This window comes from Carassius auratus, chromosome 13 (assembly GCF_003368295.1).
Source record: "Carassius auratus strain Wakin chromosome 13, ASM336829v1, whole genome shotgun sequence".
Taxonomy (NCBI): Eukaryota; Metazoa; Chordata; class Actinopteri; order Cypriniformes; family Cyprinidae; genus Carassius; species Carassius auratus.
The window spans coordinates 24,442,985-24,465,382 of record NC_039255.1 but is presented as its reverse complement, the minus strand read 5'-3'; the positions used below and the strand labels follow the sequence as shown (position 1 = coordinate 24,465,382).

The window sequence follows — 22,398 nt, the reverse complement described above, 5'->3', positions numbered from 1 at the left end:
CTGCTTCAAAAAACATTTTTTAATGAAAGAAAGGAAAGAAAGTCAGTTTCTTTATATGATGCAACTCATTTAAAATGGAATAAAATAATTGAAAAAAATATCTAAAAATCGCTCTCTGTGAATTTCCCTTTTCAACACATTTGTGCACTGTTCCTCAGGCTGAGGAGTTCCACTCCACCGTTCATATCTTACTGGAGTGGCTTGCAGAGGCCGAGCAGAGCCTTCGCTTCCACGGTGCCTTGCCTGATGATGAAGAAGCCCTCCGCGCTCTCATTGAACAGCACAAGGCAAGTTTCCCACACCAGTGGCAAATAATCCACACCAGAATAATGAAACAGTGTGACGTAAAACCTTTTAGCGGCAATAGTATATCAGTAGCTATTTACTGGCAACAATGATGGGCCACAGTAAACACAAAAAATGAAACGGCAGGGCTAATTAATTAATTTCGTCTGAGGGTCGGATTATAGAATTGAAATTTGAAGGGGGTCAAAGGGTTTGGGGGCCATCCCAATCTCTTAATGGGGGGGGGGTGTCTATAAAATAATTAATTACAATTAAATGCATATTCAGTAGTAAAATGAATTAATATTACCAACAGCAGCGTCTATGAAAGGTTAACATTTATGTTGTCTGTCAATCAAAAGAAAGAAAAGAAAAAGAAAAACTAATTAATCACACATTTTCTGTAATTAATCATGACTAAATGATTATTAATATATTGTCATAATTTTATACCTTGCACCTTCAAATGAATGTTGAAACAACATAAAGATGGTATTTTTAAATATATATTTAATTACTTCTCTTAACCAAGTCTCATTACTCACACATTTTTGATAATTCTGCTGATGATGTCTCTATTAAATGCATCTTCCTCTCAATTTTAGCCATTACAGTATAATAAAAAAAGTTATTTTTTAAGGCTCTAGGCTCTGAAAAATCTAATTAATTTAAGTAAATGTAAAACAATCTTCACATAAACTATAAACTGTATATACATAAACCATATGTATTAATCTTTATTCAAGCTACAAAAGTTAATCAGCGACTAGAATAGCCGAATCATTTCTCTTTTTCATTTCTGTGATTGCACAGACTTCAGCAAGTTCCGCTTTAAAAGTAGCCCTGCCTCTTTAAAATCTGATGTGCATGATGCATATCTGAAAATTTAACGTGCAAACATTTAAACTACCGGAATAACGTTACTGCATTTGATAATCGCCTTCATCCAGTCTGCGTTATTTCTCGAAAATCCATTATGACCGATAACACTCTCTTTATATTTGTTTAAACTAGAATTAACTACCATAACTCCCTTACATAACCGCTTGTCAACGCTGTCGCATGCGTCGTTGCTGTCGCAGCCGATGTTACGGTCTGGTAGATTGTTCTTGTTGCATCCCTATCAGGGTTGCCAGGTTATCACAAGAAAACCTGCCCAAATACTACTCAAAACAAACACAAAAAGTTGCTTCAACCCGCGGATATGAAAAAAGACCTCCTGCAACAGTGTTAAAGTATTCCAATTCTTGGCAACACTGTGTCTCTTCCTTTTCTGGCCCAGGCCAGTGTTGCCACCTTGTGGACAAACTAACTTAGTGCAAACGCAATTCAAGACATATATGCGATCTGCATGTACTCTTCTCATGGGCGGATTAAGATGAATTCAGAATTCGGCCCGCGGGCCGCCATTTGAATAGCCCTGCTTTACAGTATTAAGTTTAAATGCAAGTGCGTGCCAGAGGGATCGTAATCTTTCCAAGACAGAACGTGTGTCTATGTTTTCCACAACTCTTACATTCTTTGTTTTATTAGCTCCACTCATAATGTGAGTTAGTGATCCATAGCCCGGACTCTCTTCACGTCCAACTGAGTAACAAAAGCCATACATGGCTTCAAATCTTTAGTAACTACTGCTTGCCAGGAAAGAGTTCAAGCCATATAGTGTGAGCTCATATTGAATATCCAAAATAGTCTGTTCCCCGAGACATTATTCATGTCCACAGTTTGAGGAAGCAAACATCCTGAGAGATGATGGGGTTTCTCCTTAGATTAAAACACCAGTTACTAAAGATTGGTTAAAATACATAATCTCTACATAGTGGGAACTGGATGCCATCGATGGCATACATACTCTACATTCATGTTTTTGATGATCATGAAGCAGTATTGGTGGAGATGAGCTGCTCTTTGTGTAACCATGACCATTTGCTAATGAAAGAACCTTTGATACATGCAGGAGTTGATAAAGAAGCTGGAGGAGAAGCGACTGGCACTGAATAAAGCCACAAGCATGGGAGAGGCGATCCTGTCCATCTGCCACCCAGACTCCATCACCACCATCAAACACTGGAACACCATCATCAAAGCACGCTTTGAGGAGGTTCGTCTCTTTCTACAAGCTTTCTCGAAACCATTCAGTGGCATTTAATGAGAAGCGCATCATATGTATATTTGACTAAAAGGTTCTGCTCAGAAAGAGACATCTGAGGGACATGAAAAGTGTCCAAACACGTTCATTCACAAAGACTTTACCTCAATAATTGAAAGAAGGAGAAAAAAATACAAAATACATGGGGAAAAAGAAAAGAAAACATGGATCTGCCTCAAACAACAGTAGTTCTTCCTCAAAAGTGCTCATTTTATAAACTTTGTAAATGCAAGTTCCAGACAGACTTTTTCTGTTATTTTCGGCAGCCAGTCACATCTTTCTAGATCAAGACAGTATTTTCCTGTTTTGTATGCTACCTCAGATATCTGGGCTGGTAAATGGTCGGATTGGATCCCTCAATGGGTGATTCATTACTGTTAAAGTTAAGAATCTTTAACAGATTCTTGAATGAACTTTTAACTTTTTTATATTTAGTTTCTGGCTTATCTGCTAGCTCGGAAAAGCTGAAAAGAAAACACACAGCCGGTTCATTATGGGCTGTCTGTAACTGTTATCCAGTGAGCTGTTTCAGTTTGCAGCCGGTTTCTTCATAGATAGCTAACTGAATAAAACCACCTTCGAGCCATATACAGAGTCCAAGGCAGCAAGTCACGCATTTTGTCTCAAAACCCCCTACGGAAGAGATGGGAGGGGTAAACCGGAGCTCATTATCATTTAAAGAGACATGCACCAAAACGGCTCGCTGTGAACAAAGCTGTTTTTGACAAGGTAAAAAGGGCATTGTTTTACATAACCATTGTGGAACCTTAACCAAAGTATGTTGCAGGCATTTCATGGAAGACCCTAAAGAATCATAGCAACTTGTAGAAAGTGGGCATCCAATGTCCCTTTTAACAGTCAGTGCTGTCTACAGTATGATCTGATTTCTGTGTCTGTGACAGGTGACAGCCTGGGTACGACAGCACCAGCAGAGACTCTCCAGTGCTCTGGCTGAACTGCTGGCCACACAAGAACTGCTGGAAAACCTGCTGAACTGGCTCCAGTGGGCTGAAACCACACTCGGCGAGAAAGACAAGGAACCTCTTCCTCAAGAGTTAGAGGAAGTCAAATCACTCATCGCTGAGCACCAGGTAGCACCAAGAGCTGTATGAGGGGCTCACTTTAACACCTTTACATAGCTAGTCAAAGGTTTAGAAAAAAGCTGTGTGTGTGTGTGTGTGTGTGTGTGTACCAGACATTCATGGAAGAGATGACCAGAAATCAACCAGACGTGGATAAAATCACCAAAACTCATAAGAGAAAAGCCACAGCAGATCCTCCGGTTCAGTCTCAAATCCCTGTTCCAGAGAGAGGACGAACAGCCAGTGAGTATCAGCATTCAGCATTCAGTCCCATTTTTCAATTCAATTTGGCACGCACCATAGCTGGACGGCAGTGAACAATAGCATGATTTGAGCAGAAGAAAAACTGAGCAGGATTTGATATTAGGGTTCAGCGCTAATTCTAGGGACTGGGGTAAGAGTTTGAGAAGAGGGTTGAAAGTTTGGGGTTATGGTTAGAAGTAGGAATCAGTTTAGGGTTAGAGCCTGGGATAGGGTTTGTTAATACCGCTGTGTCTGAAATCGCATACTGTCTGAATAGAGACTGTACTTCTTTTGAATAATAATATGTTCTATTTAGTATCAATGTGTGTAGTGTAAGTTTGATTATAAAATGGATAGTTCCGGTCCTTGATTCTGATTGGTTGAGCCACAATCAAAGCTGTTGTGCATTTCACTACAAACTTACACCTTTGTTTACTTCTGTGTTGCTCAGCAACCACTTTGTTGGAACTACAACTTTTTCTGAGGAACTACATTGTTTGGTGGAAGAATATTGTTTTTATTTATATCATAACACTAGAAGTTGTTATATTTTAAAAGTATTTTTCTCTTTTCTCTTACTGTTTTATACCTAATGTGAATGTAGACATACTCTTCTTTTCACACACTTGTTTTTCTTTCTATATAGTAGGGAAGTACGTGATTTCAGATGGAGCCCTAGTCTTTAAAGATCTGGGCTCTTAACCAAAAATCTGTTGTTTTAATCCGATAGACTTTTGTCCAGCCACTTATGACCCCTTGATTTACTGTGTCTTATCTACATCTCTGTCCTGGCTTGTACTTTTCTTAACAATGTTGTAACATTGTTTAATGTCACTTTCCTTGTTATTCTCTCCTTAGGATGTGCCGCTTATGGTGTAACGTAGGTCATTTAGATAAAAGGACAAATGTGAATGTGTGCCCTTGAGCTAAACAATAACAACAAAGTCATAGACAAAATCATCCCAAGGTTTTGTAATTTAGTCCACCAAACAGAAGTGCACTCACTTGCTGTTTAGCTTTGGCTGATTTAGACATTTGTTTGTTTGGTCATCAGGAAAGAGATCCCCTACACAATCCATGTAAACCGCAGCATCACAGCCACAAATCGAGACGAAGAACCCCCGAGTGAACCTGCTGGTCAGTAAGTGGCAGCAGGTGTGGCTTCTGGCGCTGGACAGGAGGAGGAAGCTCAACGATGCTCTGGACAGACTAGAGGAGGTCAGTCGTACATACACACCTGACCTCACATCTGGTTTAGATTCGTGTCAGGTGGCTTCAAACTCATCTGCTTCTTATCTGCCCTCAGCTGAAAGAGTTTGCCAACTTTGACTTTGACGTATGGAGGAAACGCTACATGCGCTGGATGAACCACAAGAAATCACGCGTCATGGATTTCTTCCGCCGTATCGATAAAGACCAGGATGGAAAAGTCACAAGGCAGGAATTCATCGATGGCATCCTGTCCTCAAGTAAGAAAAGAAGTCAAACCGTGTGTTGTTTATGTCTAAAGTCTTTCAGGCTGTATCCTCAATGCCTCTCTGGTCCTGTAGAGTTCCCCACCAGTCGTCTGGAGATGAGCGCTGTGGCAGACATCTTTGATCGTGATGGCGATGGATACATCGACTACTATGAGTTTGTGGCTGCTCTACATCCAAACAAAGAAGCTTACAAACCATTAACCGATGCAGACAAAATTGAAGATGAGGTAAATGTTATCTGCTTACTTTCTGGAAAGTTCTACACAATAACTGGAAATATTACGTATGGTCATTCTTGTAGTCGTTTTCTGATTCATGACTTCATGTTTAGGTTACACGCCAAGTTGCAAAGTGCAAATGTCCGAAACGGTTCCAAGTAGAGCAGATTGGTGCCAACAAATATCGGGTAAGTGACTGATTTTTTTATGTTTTCTGGATGAGTCAAGAAAAAGATACAGTATGGAACCCTAGGACAATACAAACGCAGAAGCCTGGTCATTGGTTTAGTTTTATAAAAAATAATAATAATTATTATTATGATTGGTTGCAGGGCTTGACATTAACACCCGCCAAATGCGGGTTGATTTTGCTCATGGCGGGTAACACAGTGACTCCCACTAGCCTCTTTGGCTCATTGAATAATTGCCAGTGTGTGAGTTGGAGGCTAAGTATAAGTTTAGCACAGATATATTTTCACTCGCGAACACTCTGACTGAGGGCTTCAGAGTTTCACTCTCCGTCATATTTCACTCTCTCATATTTTTCAGTTCATCTCAATAGACACGCAGTGCTCCTGTATTTAATGTACCGTAAACTCTAGTGTGAAGGCGCACAATTCGCCGTCGATTTCTCTCTCACACACACAGAGACAGAGAGAGAGAGAGAGAGAGAGTGAGTGAATTGACTCGCTACATTTAAACAATGTTCTTTGTTGTATTTTCCCGTCAAAATAACAGTGTTTCTATGGAAGTCTTCAGCTTTTAAGAACAGCTGGGTTTTCCGGTAGTGGGTGGAGTTAATGCACAAACGACAATCTCATTGGCTGGCAGTCACCTATTATCGTCCCTTTTTTGATTTCAGCAAATCAGTTCGAGTGAATGCACAAAACCAAATTAATATTCATGAATCCAGCAGCTCATTAATCTTTAGTAATCCTTAGTGTGTTTATATCTATATATCAATCAGTCTGGCGAGTAAACTAAAGTATTTAGCCAATGGCGATTCAATTGCCAAGGTGTCCGTAGAGGGTTGCAACCTAACCAGTAGTCATTATTAGGGCCTGAGCACAAAAATGACACAAACTGAAATGTGTTCTTTATGATGAGAGGAACTCATTTTGTCCAAACCATGGAATGCATTTTTCGTAAGGTTTCGAGACTGACTTACTTTCCATTGCAACGTGTAACAAAGAATTTCCCAGTGTGGTTCAATAAAGTAATTCTGAATCCGATTCTGGTACTTAAACAGTGTTTCTAATGCCAAAGGTTTTTGTTTTTTTTTTCAGTTTAGTTTTTTATCTTTTTTATTAATCTTCTACATCCATGCACCACTTTTATTATGCAATATGAAGCTACTTTTTTTATGTCTTTATCTTAATACATGGTTTTATTCAGGAAATGAGCTTTACACACAACCTTATCAGAGCTAATGATAATGACCTGTATTGTTATACATTTATGTAGTCTCGATTTTGCTGTGTACAGTGGTTTTACATTTAAAAGGGTTGTAAATCTAGTTCAAGTAAATATTAGCACGCCATAGTCAACTTATATCAGGTAATTTCACAACAACAAAAATGTGGCAAGTAATAATGCTGTGTGGCAAAAAAGTTAATGTCAAGCCCTGATTGGTTGTGAAGTTGATTAATTGTTTGTTATTTTACAACAGAAGTATTTATTTTTTTATCAGATAGTATGATGTCAAAACTATGGAAGCCACTGAATAAAAAATAATTACGTTTTTTTAAGATTTTGTTTCAGAGAATTGAAAGATATAAACACACATTTGTGAGTTATGAAGTCAGAAATGCAAGATATAAACTCACAATTCTGCCTTTTTTTCTCAGAATTGCGTGAAATAAACTCCCAAATTGCGAGTTATAAAGTCATAATTGTGAGAAATAAAGTCAGGATTGTGAGGAAAAACAAGTTTATCTCACTCAATTCTGACTTTATAACTCTTAACTGTGAGTTTATGTCTATGTTTTTTTTTTTTCTCAGAATTGTGAGACATAAACTCGCTATAAAAAATTGCAATTACCTTTTTTATTTTTCAATGCCGTAAACGGGCTTCCATACAAAACAGCCTTCACCTCAGTGCTAGAAAAAAAATCTTGTTTATGTGGCAGTAACATAATTGCATTAACCAATTTATCATAGTTCATTTGGACATTGGCTATATCCAAATGAAAAGGCCCTGATTCCTTGCGGATGTAAGGAATGATTTGAGGATGGAATGGAAACATGTAGTCTGGAAAGTTGGCAGAGTTCCACACACCTCTGTTAAACTGCTCCCCTGCCCAAACCTCTCTGCCCCGACACTGCTGCTGCCAAAGAAAATGACTTCATTACACTTTTACATGCCATTGCATTTTCAGTCTCTCATGTTTGAGAGTTTCCCCCTGGTCCCCTTCTCTCCAACACCCCTAATAAACAGATCCCTTAACATTTGGTCACAGACGGCCATTCTGTTACTGCCTGTAATCTGAGGGAATAGTACTGACTGACTGGAGGCCTGGAACTCTGCCACTTGATGACAAGAACTAGAACGAGAACTAGAACATCTTGTGTGGTTTTTTTTCAGCAGAGTGTATTGTAAAATCAAAAAGAGTGGATTGATATTAACTAATGTTTGTCTTTTTTACCCCCTCCACCACATCAGTTCTACCTTGGAAATCAGGTATACATGAATAGTGCTTTTTAAGATTTGCAGTGCTGCCCTTTATGTTTTATCTGATTCACTGTCACTGTGTCTTTGAATTTCCAATATTTAAAGCTGTCTTAAACTCACAAGCGGATAAGGATATTTAAAGTAGTTTTAAACTCTCTTCCCAAAGCTAGCCATTTAGTTTGTGCAAGTCTCCACTGGCATTGAAGCACAGTGGCTCGGGAGAGTTAGAAATATACATTTCTTCGTCCTTAATACTAAATGACACACACACACACACACACACACACAAAATATAGTGTTTAGTGCTGACATTTCCTTAATATCTCTTATGTTGTGCCCTGAGTATTTTTGATGCAATTTAATTTAGGTTTGAGTTAAAGAAGCACAGATATTTGGGAAACTGTTTCTAGTCAACATGAAATCAACATTGAGCAATACTCAATCAATTAATCAATAAAACATTTTACAAAGTGTTATAACTTTTCTGAAATAACAGCCAAAGGCATTTTAATAACATTTATTAATAATAAAAAATTCTACTGTTTGTAGCTCTTTATAGTTTAACAGCGTAATGCAGAACTTGTCGGTGCAGTTCAGTAGTTATCACACTAATTTCATGATTGTAAATATATGCAGGTGATATGAATCAATTGGATTGTTTCACATTATGGAATAAAAGGGGTTGTGAATGTTTCATGTTGACTTGTTCTTCAGGCATTTTAGGACGTTTTTATTTTTTAGAAATTTTTTAGATTTAACTATCTGCTTTTGAGTTCAAATGCATTTCTCCCTGCAGCTTGCATTCTGCTTTTTTATCCTAATTTGCGGCAGCTTTTGCAGCTTAACACAGTACGCTTGCTTCCTGCTACAGCACCTGCTTAATTTACTTCAACTTATTTGAGTTCTGCTTTGAGTTGTGGTTCTTTTAACCGCAGTTTGTGGCTGATGTTCAAACAAGCCAGAGCTTCCGGAGAACTTTTGAGCTGAAAGATGATGCATGATTCTCACTACATAAATCACATGAAATCATGAGCTACATGCTTTCTTGAGGTGGTGTTTTGTCAAGATACGTGACTCTTAGCTGGTGGAGGGCTTTTATCGGGCAGGCCATGCAAACCTCATGTTTTTCTTCCTTTGTATTGAGAACTTTGTATCACATCAACTGAAACCATTCTTTTGACAGTTTGGTCTCGTTCACTGCTTACATGACCCCTTAATCGCCGATGAGACTATAACAAACAGGGACAATCAAAATCTAACCCCCCATCTACACGTTGCTGTTTTGGAAAGCTGTATCCTGGTAAATGGTCATTCTTAAAGCCGTTTGTTGTGACTATTTCTCTTGATCATGCTTCAAAATTCATCTTCTCCTCCCCCCAATCACCAAATTCACCAATGGTATCGATTCACTCTGGGTATCACTTCTAGAATAAAAGGCTTGCAGGCCAGAGAGATGCTCAGCGGGTCGCCATCAGTGTGTCAGTCATGTTGAGTTTCAGCGAGTCATTCTTCCATATTGTTCCTCTTGTGTGTGGTTGGAGTTGAGCATCAGTGTCGACACACGCATCCTCTATGAGAATGGTAGTTTGTAGTTCTAGACGGTGCAACGTCTGTGGTTTGTGGAAAAACCTTCTCATATGGTATGATTTCTTTTTTTCTTTTGTTTTTGTTTTTTTGAACAGAAAGCATGAGGCCATAATTTTCTGTGCTGTGAAATCTGTATGCCTTGGCCATATCCAACTGGCAACAATCATTTGGATCAACTCATTTGGCTTGTTTTCTTTAGCTCCTATCTTTGGCATGGAGGGTGCAGGGGAATGCAGTAGAGTTATGTCCGAGTGTTCCCCTGCGTCTCCATGCTAGTGCCCATATTTGAATGAAAACAGAGCCTCAGCGAGTGCAGAATGCACTTATAGCACCCCCTAGTGGACACACTGATCACAGTCCTGTCCACTTTGTCTTAAAAGTGCACTAAGCAACTTTTTTCTATTGTAATAAAAGTTTCACACATTAAGAAGTTGGTAACATTGTCAAATGATGTTTACTCACTTCATATCAGTTTTATAAAATATACAAAAATCTTATATATAAAATTATATATCAATACTGTTTGTTTGGATGGATGCTTAATTGTCATGAAGAGTAAAATAACTGTCTCTGCATATATAGGACACTTTTTGGAAACGGTTAATCACTGGTGACAAATATGCCAGCAAATTGGATATTTCTGTAATGTGTTTACATAATGCTTCATCCATGCCCACGGGTGGCAGCAAAAGGTCTAGAACCACTGTCGAATCAGCCTGTAATACAAACTCTGAAATGACTTTGTGCACCTTTAATGACATACAATGGACCACACCACCACACATGATCAGTCAATCATTAGCACAAAGCCACAAATGAACCCAGTTGGATTGACCACTCATTTCACGTCTTCTGGAATGGAACCAATGTTGTGTCTCAGTCAAAATGTGTTTTGATCACATGGCTCGGCAGGGCAACAAGAGGAAGCCAGAAATAAACACAACAAATAGCATCTAACTGGTATTAACAATGTTGTTAATTGACTCACTGCTTCCGCCACGTTTGATGGCTAGTTTTTGCTATTTTGAGAAGGGTGTTATGGGGCTGAGGTTTCTGATGTTGCTCTGCTGCGTGCCTGTCACTGACAAACATGACTGTATTTGAGAAGAATGATTGTGTTCTCTGTTCGTGTCCAGTTTGGAGATTCCCAGCAGCTGCGGCTGGTGCGGATCCTGCGCAGTACAGTGATGGTGCGGGTGGGTGGAGGTTGGATGGCCCTGGATGAGTTCCTGGTGAAAAATGACCCGTGCAGAGGTAATGTCCGCTTCAGCTTATGGTGTTCAGTCAGGTCTACTAAAATAATTGATATTGTGCATAACAGAATGGTTCAATTTATTTATACAATGTATTTTACTTCCTCCTAGACAATATGTTATGTTCCAAAACCTACCTGAGTTGCCTACGTAGGCAGCATTTTAACACATCACCGACAAGTTTCCGATGTGAAAGCAGTTTCATTATTGTGCTGCCTTCTAAGATACCTCGTAATTCCAAAAGCGGTATCGAATGAGTACTTTACCAAGAAGCCAATCGCATGTTACATTGACACAAGCTTCGTTCAGCATTGAAAATAATAAAACAAAACAGATCAGAGTCATTCAGAAATGGACCACTGGGTCAATCGTGAGGTTCCATTTCAGTTAGGATGCTGCTTTAGGAAGAAGCTGCCAGTGTAGACATCAGAAAGCAACGCAGCTCATTAGGTTTTGGAACACAATCCTAAGTTCCCAACAATAAAAGAGATATATTAATATTTAGAAGGAGAATGTTACTGATGCATATTCTTATTTCTTCTGTAGGCAGTATCTTTTCTTCCTCTAATTGGCTGTTAATGGGATTCTTAAAGCTTGTCTTTCTCTTCCCACGAAGCCCTTCTTTCAGAATTTCCCTTTTCCTGCTGCTTTATTAGTGAACTCAATTATCATTTCTTCTAGTTCACCACCACGGGAGTAAAATGTTGCGCTCGGAATCAAATTCTTCAATTACTCAGTCTCCTATAGGTTGGCAACTCTCACACTTTCTCTCCTTGCTCCATCCCAGTGGTATGTGTGCATCCCAGTGTGTGTGTGTGTGTGTGTGTGTGTGTGTGCTGCAGTGATCCCTGAATGGTATTCTCATTAACATTAATCTCATGCTTCCCTTTCCATCGTGCTGTCTGGGACGGTTTAGCATGCGGTTTTGTGTTTAGTCATGTTTCCTCTCTCGCTTTCATTGCATGTGCTTGTTGTAGCTCTGTTGCAGTGCAGTTGAAACTTGCTCGACAATCTCATCTATGCAGAATATGAATAATTAATCACGTTAAACTGAACTATATATATATGATAAACCAAATATGCTAAATTGTTTTTCTAAGCTGCAGTCTCTGAGGGTTAATCCTGTTCTACTGTATAATAATAATATATTTTTATGCCGCATCAGTGTTTTTCTTTTTTTATTATTATTAGATATTCTTGCCAGTGATGTGCAATGCATGCAAGTCATTCCCTACATCGAACCAGAGCACAAAACTCTGAACACATTTGAGTGGGTGGCCATCATTCCCAAGCCTGGATAAAGATACTTTCATAAAAAGATCCTTTAAAATGGCTTTTTGAAAAAAGTCCCTGAAACTTGCTTTGAAGGAATATTTTGGGGTCAATACAACATATGAGAATTTCTGTTGATTATAAAAAAATGTAAAAAAAAAAAAAAAAAAGCCTTGTCCCTCAGTTTGTTTACAGTGATTAAGGTGGGGTGATTACTTTACAAATCAAATTATTAAAACTTTTTCGACTTTCAAACGTTGGAACCACAGATGTTGGCCATAGACCTCAAGTTGAACTAAAGCCATGCTATTCCTTTGAGTTTCAGAGGCTTATTTTCTAAAGCCATGTGAAAGGTTTTGCTGTGGTCTTGCCTCCCGTCTCATTGCTCTGTATGATCTTCCTCCAGCTAAAGGCAGAACCAACGTGGAGCTGCGCGAGAAGTTTATTCTCCCAGAAGGCACCACCCAGGTGATGGCCAGTTTCCGCTACAGAGGTCGAAGGTCACGGCCGTCCTCAAGAGGCACCTCCCCTAACAGATCCAATTCTAGTCACAGCTGTCCCACAGCACAACCCAACCCACCCGGATCCAACACACCCAAGGTATGGATTTTGTTGTTTAGTTTGTAAAGAAATATAAAGTTCTCCATGTTTTTGTCCCATTTTCATATCCCCAATCTTGAAGCTTGGTTCCAAAACCTAGTGAGCTTCTTTGCTGTCCACTGACTATATAGGAAGCTGTTTGCAAGACTAAGATGAAACCATAGGCAAGGGTCAACAACTCAACAACTGCATAATACAAATAGTACATGGGGGACTCCATTAAAGGCTGTTTTTAAGAGAGTTTGGTCACAGACTGTATATATACCAAGATGGTTCAGATATTAATTTCAATAGGAGAAAGTGCAACCCTCAATATGGTGGAATAAGTCCCGCCTTCTTCATAACTAAAGTTTTTTTATTTTTTTATTATTATTTTTTAAGTAACATTTGGATAATAAAATCAAACAATATAAAGGACTTGAGCATAAAAAGACATAGCACACTTGAAAACTGTGTAAAATACATAAATAAATAAAACAGTACATTTTTATTAGTATTTAACTATTTTATCAGTATTTAGAAGTATTCATTCAGCATTAATTGTATTATGTTTAGCCTTTGAATTTCTATTGTTCATATCAATTGGCCAAAAGAAGTTCTTTTGGAAGGCAGCATAAGCATCTTTCGTCAGGAGTGTATCCATGGCATCTTAGAAAGCTGTCTTAGGGAGCTCACTAAGATTTGGAACAAAGCCATGCACAGCCCCATCATTGTTTGGTGATAATTATTTCCTGTATTGTCTTTTTTTTTTCTTTTTTTTTCGCTTCCCTTCGTATGTGGTTTATCCACAATTGTTTCTCACAGACTCCCCAACATTTAACCCGCAATTATGACAAACCCTGGCTGACAAACAGCAAATCAACTACCCCTCTTAAATCATCTGACTCCTTTGACAGCCAAGGGTCATCCAATGAGGTATAGTGCTTCAGAAACGAGTGACAAATCCACATCTAATCTCCGTCTCCTGCTCCTGACCTCTGTCTCTGCCTTGTTACTGATCTAATTGCTTCCTGTGTGGATCTGGGATTGAGTTCAGTCTCTTTCTCTGGCTTTGCAGTGATGCATGGAAGTGGTCCGTTATTAAAGCGGATGTGTTAATTCTGATCTTTAAACCTCTCTTTCGCAAAGGGGATGGTGTGTTTGTCTTAAATCAAATCAGCTTGACATACAAAGCCTTTTCTAAACATCACTTTCAAGCACTTGCTGTTAAATTAATATTTTCCTGTCCGCTTGCCACTAAAACGTGATGCTTGTGAGATCTTTTCTACATCCAGAACTCTAAAATGACTTCTTCTCTTTCTCTCGATGTGAATGGCTGACTTTGATGCAGCGTAGGCAGTATACTGTCATTTTCTTGTCTGTCATGCATTTATTCAGTCTTTCTGGCCATGAACTGTACACACTGCAACATTTTGGGATGAACAAACACATTTAGTGATATGGGAGTGATATGAAATACATATGTCAGTCCTAAACCAGTCATGATTTCTTTGTGCTTGCTTTCATCAAATGTGTTTCAGTGCAGTTTCAGTGCCAGAATGTTAGAGCAGAGCCCCACTGGGTTTATCTGCATCTTAGAAAGCTTCTCTTGTTTTTATTCACTATGTCTGTTACATGCCTCCTCATTGTCCTGTTCTAATCGTTTCTGAATCATGACATCTTACAGAGCACCCCTATTCAGGGAAGCAAGCTTCGTCTTCCAGGTTATCTGTCAGGAAAAGGCTTTCAGTCGGGAGAAGATGGGACCTTGATAAACGCTGCAGTCATGAAGGCCAGAGGTCAATCCATGGGTGAGTCGGACACACCATCTGCTCTTCATTGAGTTTTGCTGCTGCTACTGTGAGATATATTGAACATTCACAAAAAACGACACTGATTTTATTGGACCATGGTCTAATGGGTTATTATGAGACTATAAAGATCAGTTTCTTTTATCAGATCTGTCAAGTATTCAAATATGCATCACCCAAAAAAGAACACAGCAATATTTGTAATATTTAGTTTAATATTTAGTTAAACATCGCTGTATAATGTGAGTAATAATATATGAATATAATAGGACTGCCCCACCTAAAGAGTTTTCTAGACACTAGTCATCCATTTAAGCCATAAATTGCACATTTAAATAATTACTTAATTACTTGCGTTTAAGTGCACGTACAGTAGGTGGCCAACCAGAATGTGCTTTCTACCGCCATGGGTGCCGCTGCCTACAAACGCTTACTACATTTTATAAAAATGCTAATAACTTTTGCATAGATTATCATTTTGTAATGTTGCTGCATATTTTGGATCATGCAGAGAACATCGATACTTCCTCTCCGCCATTTTGATTCTTGTTGAAAACCTACTTTTTAAAACTCCTCCTAGACCAGTCCAATTTTCCTCACAATTTGACTCAGATCATCTTCATACCAAGCTGGCAAAAAGTTATGGATTTTGTGTCAATATAGTTTTGTTTAGCACATCAACGAATTTGCTGGAAAGATACCAAAATGCAATTGAGGCTGTATCTGTGTAAAGCGTTCACATATTTTACAAACTTTCTATGTCTAATACAATTTGTCTGATTTTCACCAAAATTGAATCAGATGTCCTTCAGACTGTGCTCACAAAAATGCTTGGATTTCATGTCGATACACAAAATTGTTTTTGTATACCACCACAACAAAGTTGAGGGATAATGCCAAACTGCATCTCAGGCTGTATCCTGCAAAGCTTTGACATATTAACACCAAACCATGTGCCATTGTCATCTCACACAGAACACACCACATTGATTTGATAACAGTGCCACCTATTGATTAAAAGTGAAAACATTTTGAGGCATATTTCTAGTGGTTGTATTTATGATTTTTTTTTTTTTTTTTTTTTTTTTGCCATTTCAACTACAATTATTCTGTTATAGAAAAAAAGCTTCAGTTACTCATTGTTGCAGTTGGTCTGATGCTACATGCCATGCGTAGCTTCTCATTTTGCCTCTGTTGGGCTTGGCCCTGTAATTGCTGCTTGCAATTATTATTGTTATTATTACAAACAATGTTTAATTGTTATTTAACCTGTGCCTGGATGCTGGTGCACTGAACACGTTTTAATTAATACATACATTTCTTAATTCAGGGACATAATTTTCGGCATGTCATGGGCTCTGTATATGGGAATAAATGTTTTTAAAAAATGCCAGATAACGAATAAGTATGTGTGACCTGCTGAAATACATCAGTGAATTATTAAATGCAAGTTTCAAGCCTTTCATAATTTGTGGCATTACTGTCAGTGCCAAAATGTGTTAGAACCAGGCCTAGCCTATAACACTCTTTTATAAGACACATTTTCAATCGTTTTTTTTTTTTTTTTTATGGCATAGGCTAATGCACACCTCCTTAAATGTAATCTTAACATTCCAAGTTAATATTCTACTTTTTGTATGATTATTATGCATTTTTCATGTCACAGTTTAAGCCTATTATTCTTGATTTCTCACAACTTATTTTTTAAATTTTATTTATTTATTTTTATTGTGAGAGTCAGAATAAATTGCAATGTGAATAGAGTGTCATGAATGTGCAGCCTTGTACAGACTGGACTGTTGACCAAGGTCAGAATTTTTAATAAAAAAACTGAAGATTAAAGTGACAGCCACTTAATAAAACATAAGTAAAATTGTGTAGTTTTAATGATTTTCATAATGAATGTTTAATAACCATAATATGCATTAAGAACCTTTATGTATTTTTTATATTTTATCATTTTCAATCCATTAGGCTGCAGTCTATGTCTATCACAGGTTTTAAAATGAAATTTCTAAAAATAAATTTTAAATAAATTTTCTGATTTTTAAGGATTTTTGAAGATTTGAAGATTTATTCTTTCCTTATTTGATATCAGTTTACAAAACGAAATATAAATTTCAGTCAGTTTGCAAACTGTTCCTTTGGGCCACTTGGCGGTAGTTTTGTGAACGACTTCAATTCGCGACTGACTTGCAGTTAGCGCTGTGGTGGAGATACATGCGGCAGTAATAGGCATTTTGGTTGGCCAACTACTATATATAGCCTCCCACAAAGCACCCACAAAAGTAATGAATGTGTTGGGGAAAATAGCCAGGATATATAATTATTTATTAAAGTGTAACCAAACCCCTGGTCAAAGCCTGACTCCACCCACTGGCAATATTTGAAAAATGGTGAAAAGTGGGCGGAGATAGAGGGGACGAACCGAGGGCAGGGCTGAGCGGGTGGGGCATGAACCTGAGACCCACAGTGATGGATTAATTGACAGCTGCTGTCAGAGTCGCTAAAATGGAGAGTGACTGTAGTGACGCAAGTAGCTTTGCAACAGAGCGTTCATTTGAAGTAGAGGACTTTTCTCCCCCACCTTCACCTGAAGTGGAGGATGTCGAGGTGTCTGTGGACACAGGGCCAGGGCCTGAGCCATATGCTAGCGAAGCAGCGACGCAAGAGAGAATGGGGCTAGTCTCTGAGTAAGGCACTGCGTTGCTTTTCAGCGTGAGCTGTATGGAGCAGCCCATTTCCACCTCTATTGCGTTGGAGAAGCAATCCTGCGTAAAATGCAGTTTGCACACTCCAGCTCTAGACGGGGACTCGCGATCTTTCAGGCCAAGTGCATGCAACCACTGGCACTGCCCAAGGGCATGATAGCTCGTACCAAGGGTGTGGTGAGCTAGAAACTGCTTACGTCACCTGCCACCGCAAACATCCAATATTAAAAATCAACTGCAGTAGCCACCGTTCAACCTGATGAGGGTTACACTCAGACATTTTTATACCATATATTGTAGAATTAAAACACTTTATACTCGAATGTCAAAAAAGTTACTCGAATCAATGAACAGCTCTAATAAAGCCCCATTCTTACAGATCATTAACAAAAAAAAGTTGGTTTAGGGTTTAGTTACCCTTTAATAAACTACTGTTTTCCCGGTCAGTGTTGGCTGCAAAGATAAAGTTTACATTGCAGTACAGTGGATGGACAGAAATGCACGAAAATAAATGTGGATCATATTTTACTTCTGGATTAAAGATTTTGAATCTACATTTGTCAACAGTGGTTGTTTGGATGATGTGATTCTAGTTCTTTTGGGAAACAAAATCTAAATATATATCAAACATCATTAAAAAAGCCTGAAAAACTATCAATAAATACTTTATTTTTTTTTATCTTAGTAATGAGCCATTATGTGGATTTCAGTATCATAGTTCTGAGAAGTAACTGGCTGTGAATTCTCTTCTCAGGGTTGGGTAAGATCCCAAGCAGACCCGGCAGCAAAGCAGGAAGCCGAGGGAGCAGCCGCCGTGGCAGTGATGCCTCAGACTTCGACATTTCAGACATCCAGTCGGTTTGCTCGGACATGTCGGAGACCGTGACAGACTCAGGACGCCCAACCCCGCGCTCAGCCTCACGCCAACACGGAGGCAAACCCTCCAAAATCCCAACTCCCCAGCGGAGGAGCACCCCTACTAGCAAACTGGCCAAGACTACCAAGAGATAGTCAACAGTGTCCAGTCCACAGAAGTGGCCAGGTTCTGGGCCTTCATTCTGACAGCACTGGGTTGGAGCACACTAAACCGAGACTGGACAGACATAGATTTACACTAAAGACTGCAAAGTGTTATTGATTTTAAAAAGCGTAGCAAGATGTAAATTATTCTGTTGTGAAAAAGGAAGTTAATGTGTAGTGTATGTGTGTGAGCGTGTGTGGAATGCAATGGCTTTGTGCATTTGTCCTGTACTTTTTGTGACATTTGTGTAATTAATATTTTGTTTATTGCTGGGAAAGGTGAGCGAACACAAGAAGACTGTTGTTAGGTAAACTAACACTTTTCCACATGTTTGTGTTGAGGGAGAAGCTGAATGTACAGTCATTTCCTCCAGCGGACATGCTTGTTGGCGATGATATGCCCTTGTATTCTGCCAGGACACCACAATTATTTATTCATCTATTTAAAGTGCAATGACAAGCTGCTCTTATGCATTTAAAGGGTAATACGATACCACTGCTACACTACAACTGTAACCCCTGCTATCATACACTACAGTTAATCCTGATCATGGCCTTTAAACTTGCATATAAAACAACCGTCTGTAGCACCCGCTGTAATGTTTGTTTCGATCAAATCACAGATTGTGTGCCAGCTTACTGTGACTAGAACTTTCTGACTAAATACATTCATAAGTGCAATCATGCCTGTGTACTCTATGGTTCCTTTTTGCCTGATTGATGCAAATTACTCAACTTTTTGTAATAAATATGCTTGCAGAAAGCTCAACAATATATACAAACTTCAAAGTCTCACTTGTTTCCATCTGTCCAAGTGAACTAGCTGACTAACATCCGAAAAAAGACGCGTTTTGACTGAGTTGCATTTACGCATCTGCGATTAACAAGACTTAAAAGGTGTAGTTCACCCAAAAAATTAAATTAAGTCATAAATTACTCACACTCATGACATTCCAAACATATAAGACATTCGATCATCTTCAGGACACAAATTAAGATATTTTTGGATGAAATCCGAGAGCTTTCTGACCCTGCATAGTCAGCAACACAACAGAAACATTTCCTGGCTCAGAAAGGTAATAAGGACATTGTTAAAAATAGTCCATGTGACATCAGAGGTTCAGCCTTAATGTTATGAAGCTATGAGAATACTTTTTCTGTGCAAAGAAAATAAAAATAACGACTTTATTCATATTTATTTTTTTATTTTTTTTCACGTAGTGCAGCGCATGTGGGGTCTTCATTAACAGAATGACGATGCAGACTGACACGGAACAGAAGAAAACATTGAATAAAGTTTTTATTTTGGTTTTCATTGCACACAAAAAAGTATTCCTGTAGCTTCATAATATTCAGTTGATCCACTGATGTCACATGGACTATTTTAATGATGTCCTTACTACAATTTTGACCATAAAACGTTTCTGTTTCATTGCTGTTTATGCAGGGTCAGAAAGCTCTTGGATTTCATCAATAATATCTTAATTTGTGTCCTGAAGATGATCGAATGTCTTATATGTTTGGAATGTCATGAGTGTGAGTAATTTATGACAAATTTAAGTTTAAAGGTAACATTTTTTGGCGTTTTTTTGAAGCTTTTATTGTGTTTACAGTGTGCAATATAATGTGTTCATGTTTCGCGTGTAAAAAAACAGTATTTTTCACACAATTCAACACTATCTGTATACCGCTGTTTTCACTGTTTTAAAAACGAGCTGATGACTTCCTTGTTCTATAAAGTCCCTCCTTCCGAAATACGTAACGCGTTCTGATTGGGCCAACGGTTCCTGTGTTGTGATTCGACACAAGCTGAGCGCTGGCTGCCCTCCTGGGAACGCGATTGGACTAGTTTTGAGAAGCAAGTGTGCATGAGCATGTGCTGGAGATGTACTTATAATAACAGGAGCGTTTTTACTGACGAGATGCACATGAAAATTGCATTAGTTTTTTTGCACAGCCCTAACATCTTGTTAACAAAGCTAAACAGCATTGCCCTTTGTGTACTAAGTTACAGAAACTGTTAAACGCACCAACTTAAATAATAAAATACACTTACTGGTTGTGGTCCATAAACAACGCCTTCTCCAGACAAAGAGGGAACTACTGCATCTTTCAAGAATAATCTTTGTGCGAATCTGGCATTAAACTGTTTGAGATTGAGGAAGCTGTCCTCAGCAAAATGTGCTGCACATAGTTTTACATGTGGATTATAATTTTCGGGAACTGAGTTAAACATAAATTGTAACAATTAATCTCCAAGTACAGCGTCCCTGGGAAGCCCAAACAAAGATGATTGGACTCCGAGATGAAAATAACAGCATTTCAACGACATGGCAAACACAAACGCAGCTCTTCCTTCTTCTCCGTTGGAACGCAACAAGGCCACGCCCCCTCTTTGTGTAGGCGAATTCTGTTAAATAAAATATCTCGCTTGGCATTGTACTTTGAGCTTTAGAATGTTACAGATATTATTTATACTCTAACAACAACATTACACAATAACTGAAGTTTAAAACATGGAATCACGAAGAAGGGGACCTTTAAAGAATGTTTCTTAGTTTTTCATTGTTATCAAACACATTTTATCTTGAAGACATTAGCTTTATTTTTAAACATTATTTACGGTAACATTACAGTTTCTGCCATATAAAGTTGCATATGAGTGTGTGTGTATACATAAAGTCCAGGTCACATTTTATTTTAAGGTCCAGTCCTCATTACTATTAGCTAAAACTTTTTGCCTCAAACTTTTAATTATTCCTTATTAATAGTTATATAGGCAGTTGTTAAGTCTAGTTATTGGGTAGGATTAAGGGATGTAGAATATGGTCATGCAGAATATGTGCTTTATAGGTACTAATAATGAGCCAATATGCTAGTAATATGCATGCTAATAAGTAACTAGGTAATAGTGAGAATTGGTCCCTATACTAAAGTGTTATTAAATTCAACAACTGCAATAAGGTAAGACATGTGTTCACTAAATAGAATTACAAGAACTGATTATTCTAATTGATCTAAACTTCTTCTATGTTGAGTGACGATATAAAAATGCTGGTTTCTAAGCAATTTCCACAAGCTGCAGTGATGATATAATGAGTGTTTTTGAGGAGAAACTAATCATCGGATTGGTAAAGTTGGCCAGGTTAGTGACATCAATGTGTCTGCAAACATCTGTAGCTGTAGACTCGGATCGCCCTGCTTGAGGCTCACGGTGGAGGGGTAAAGCCAGGCGTTTACTAATCACTCCAAAAATGAAAAAGAATGTCTAGCTGCACATTGGGCATGTGACAAGGTTTTTAATAGAGTACTCATATTCAGTTCAATTCAATGTTATATATAGTGTTTTTTACAATACAAATTGTTGCCAAGCAACTTTACAGAAAATTAATGTTTCTATAATACACTGAAAAAAAATATATTATGGCCCCAATTAAATTAAGGTTAATTCAATTTAGCTAGTTTAATCCATTTAAATTTAGTTTTTGATTTTAATTAATAAATATTAATTGGTGTATATATATATATATATATATATATATATGAATTACATGTGTTTAAATCCAAGCCATGTGAATTAACAAAATTCAGTTTGAAAATATTAAGTTAATTCTGTGCGCATGCGTGTAAATGCACATTTTCACAGGCGCCAAAAGGAGTTTCGTGAATAAGTAAAGATTTTAAATTTTTCACTGTTTTCGAGTTGTATTTACAGTTTTATGGTTGCTTTTAATGTTAGGTTTAGTAACATACTTTTATGTGACACTTGGAGTTCAACTGCAGTAACAAATTATGCAATGCATTATTTGAATGTCTGGCCAAAGAGAAGTGTTTTTAATCTAGATTTAAACAGACAGTGTGTCTGAACCCCGGACAGTATAAGAAAGGCTATTCCAGAGTTTGGGAGTCAAATGCGAAAAAAGCTCTCCCTCTAAACCATACTGTTTTTCCATGCAATCCTAAAAACCTCCAAGTTAGATTTTCTCCATTTGCGTTCAAGACTACGAGTTTCTTTCTTGAGAGAGTGAGTATTACTGTT

The 22,398-nt window shown here is 38.1% G+C and overlaps 1 protein-coding gene across 1 annotated transcript in view; it reads left to right on the top strand.

Annotated features, from left to right (window-relative positions):
* Nucleotides 1-14,629, top strand: part of LOC113113078 (dystonin-like) — a 154,391-nt gene extending 139,762 nt beyond the window's left edge. The window contains exons 91-102 of the mRNA XM_026279235.1: nucleotides 159-287; nucleotides 2,243-2,386; nucleotides 3,337-3,525; nucleotides 3,630-3,759; nucleotides 4,814-4,977; nucleotides 5,066-5,228; nucleotides 5,310-5,464; nucleotides 5,569-5,643; nucleotides 10,850-10,967; nucleotides 11,648-11,713; nucleotides 12,645-12,838; nucleotides 14,505-14,629. Of these exons, the coding sequence (XP_026135020.1) occupies nucleotides 159-287; nucleotides 2,243-2,386; nucleotides 3,337-3,525; nucleotides 3,630-3,759; nucleotides 4,814-4,842 (621 nt within the window). The 3' untranslated portion in view covers nucleotides 4,843-4,977; nucleotides 5,066-5,228; nucleotides 5,310-5,464; ... (3 more) ...; nucleotides 12,645-12,838; nucleotides 14,505-14,629. The remainder of the gene's footprint in view (nucleotides 1-158; nucleotides 288-2,242; nucleotides 2,387-3,336; nucleotides 3,526-3,629; nucleotides 3,760-4,813; nucleotides 4,978-5,065; nucleotides 5,229-5,309; nucleotides 5,465-5,568; nucleotides 5,644-10,849; nucleotides 10,968-11,647; nucleotides 11,714-12,644; nucleotides 12,839-14,504) is intronic.
* Nucleotides 14,630-22,398: the final 7,769 nt, after the last annotated feature.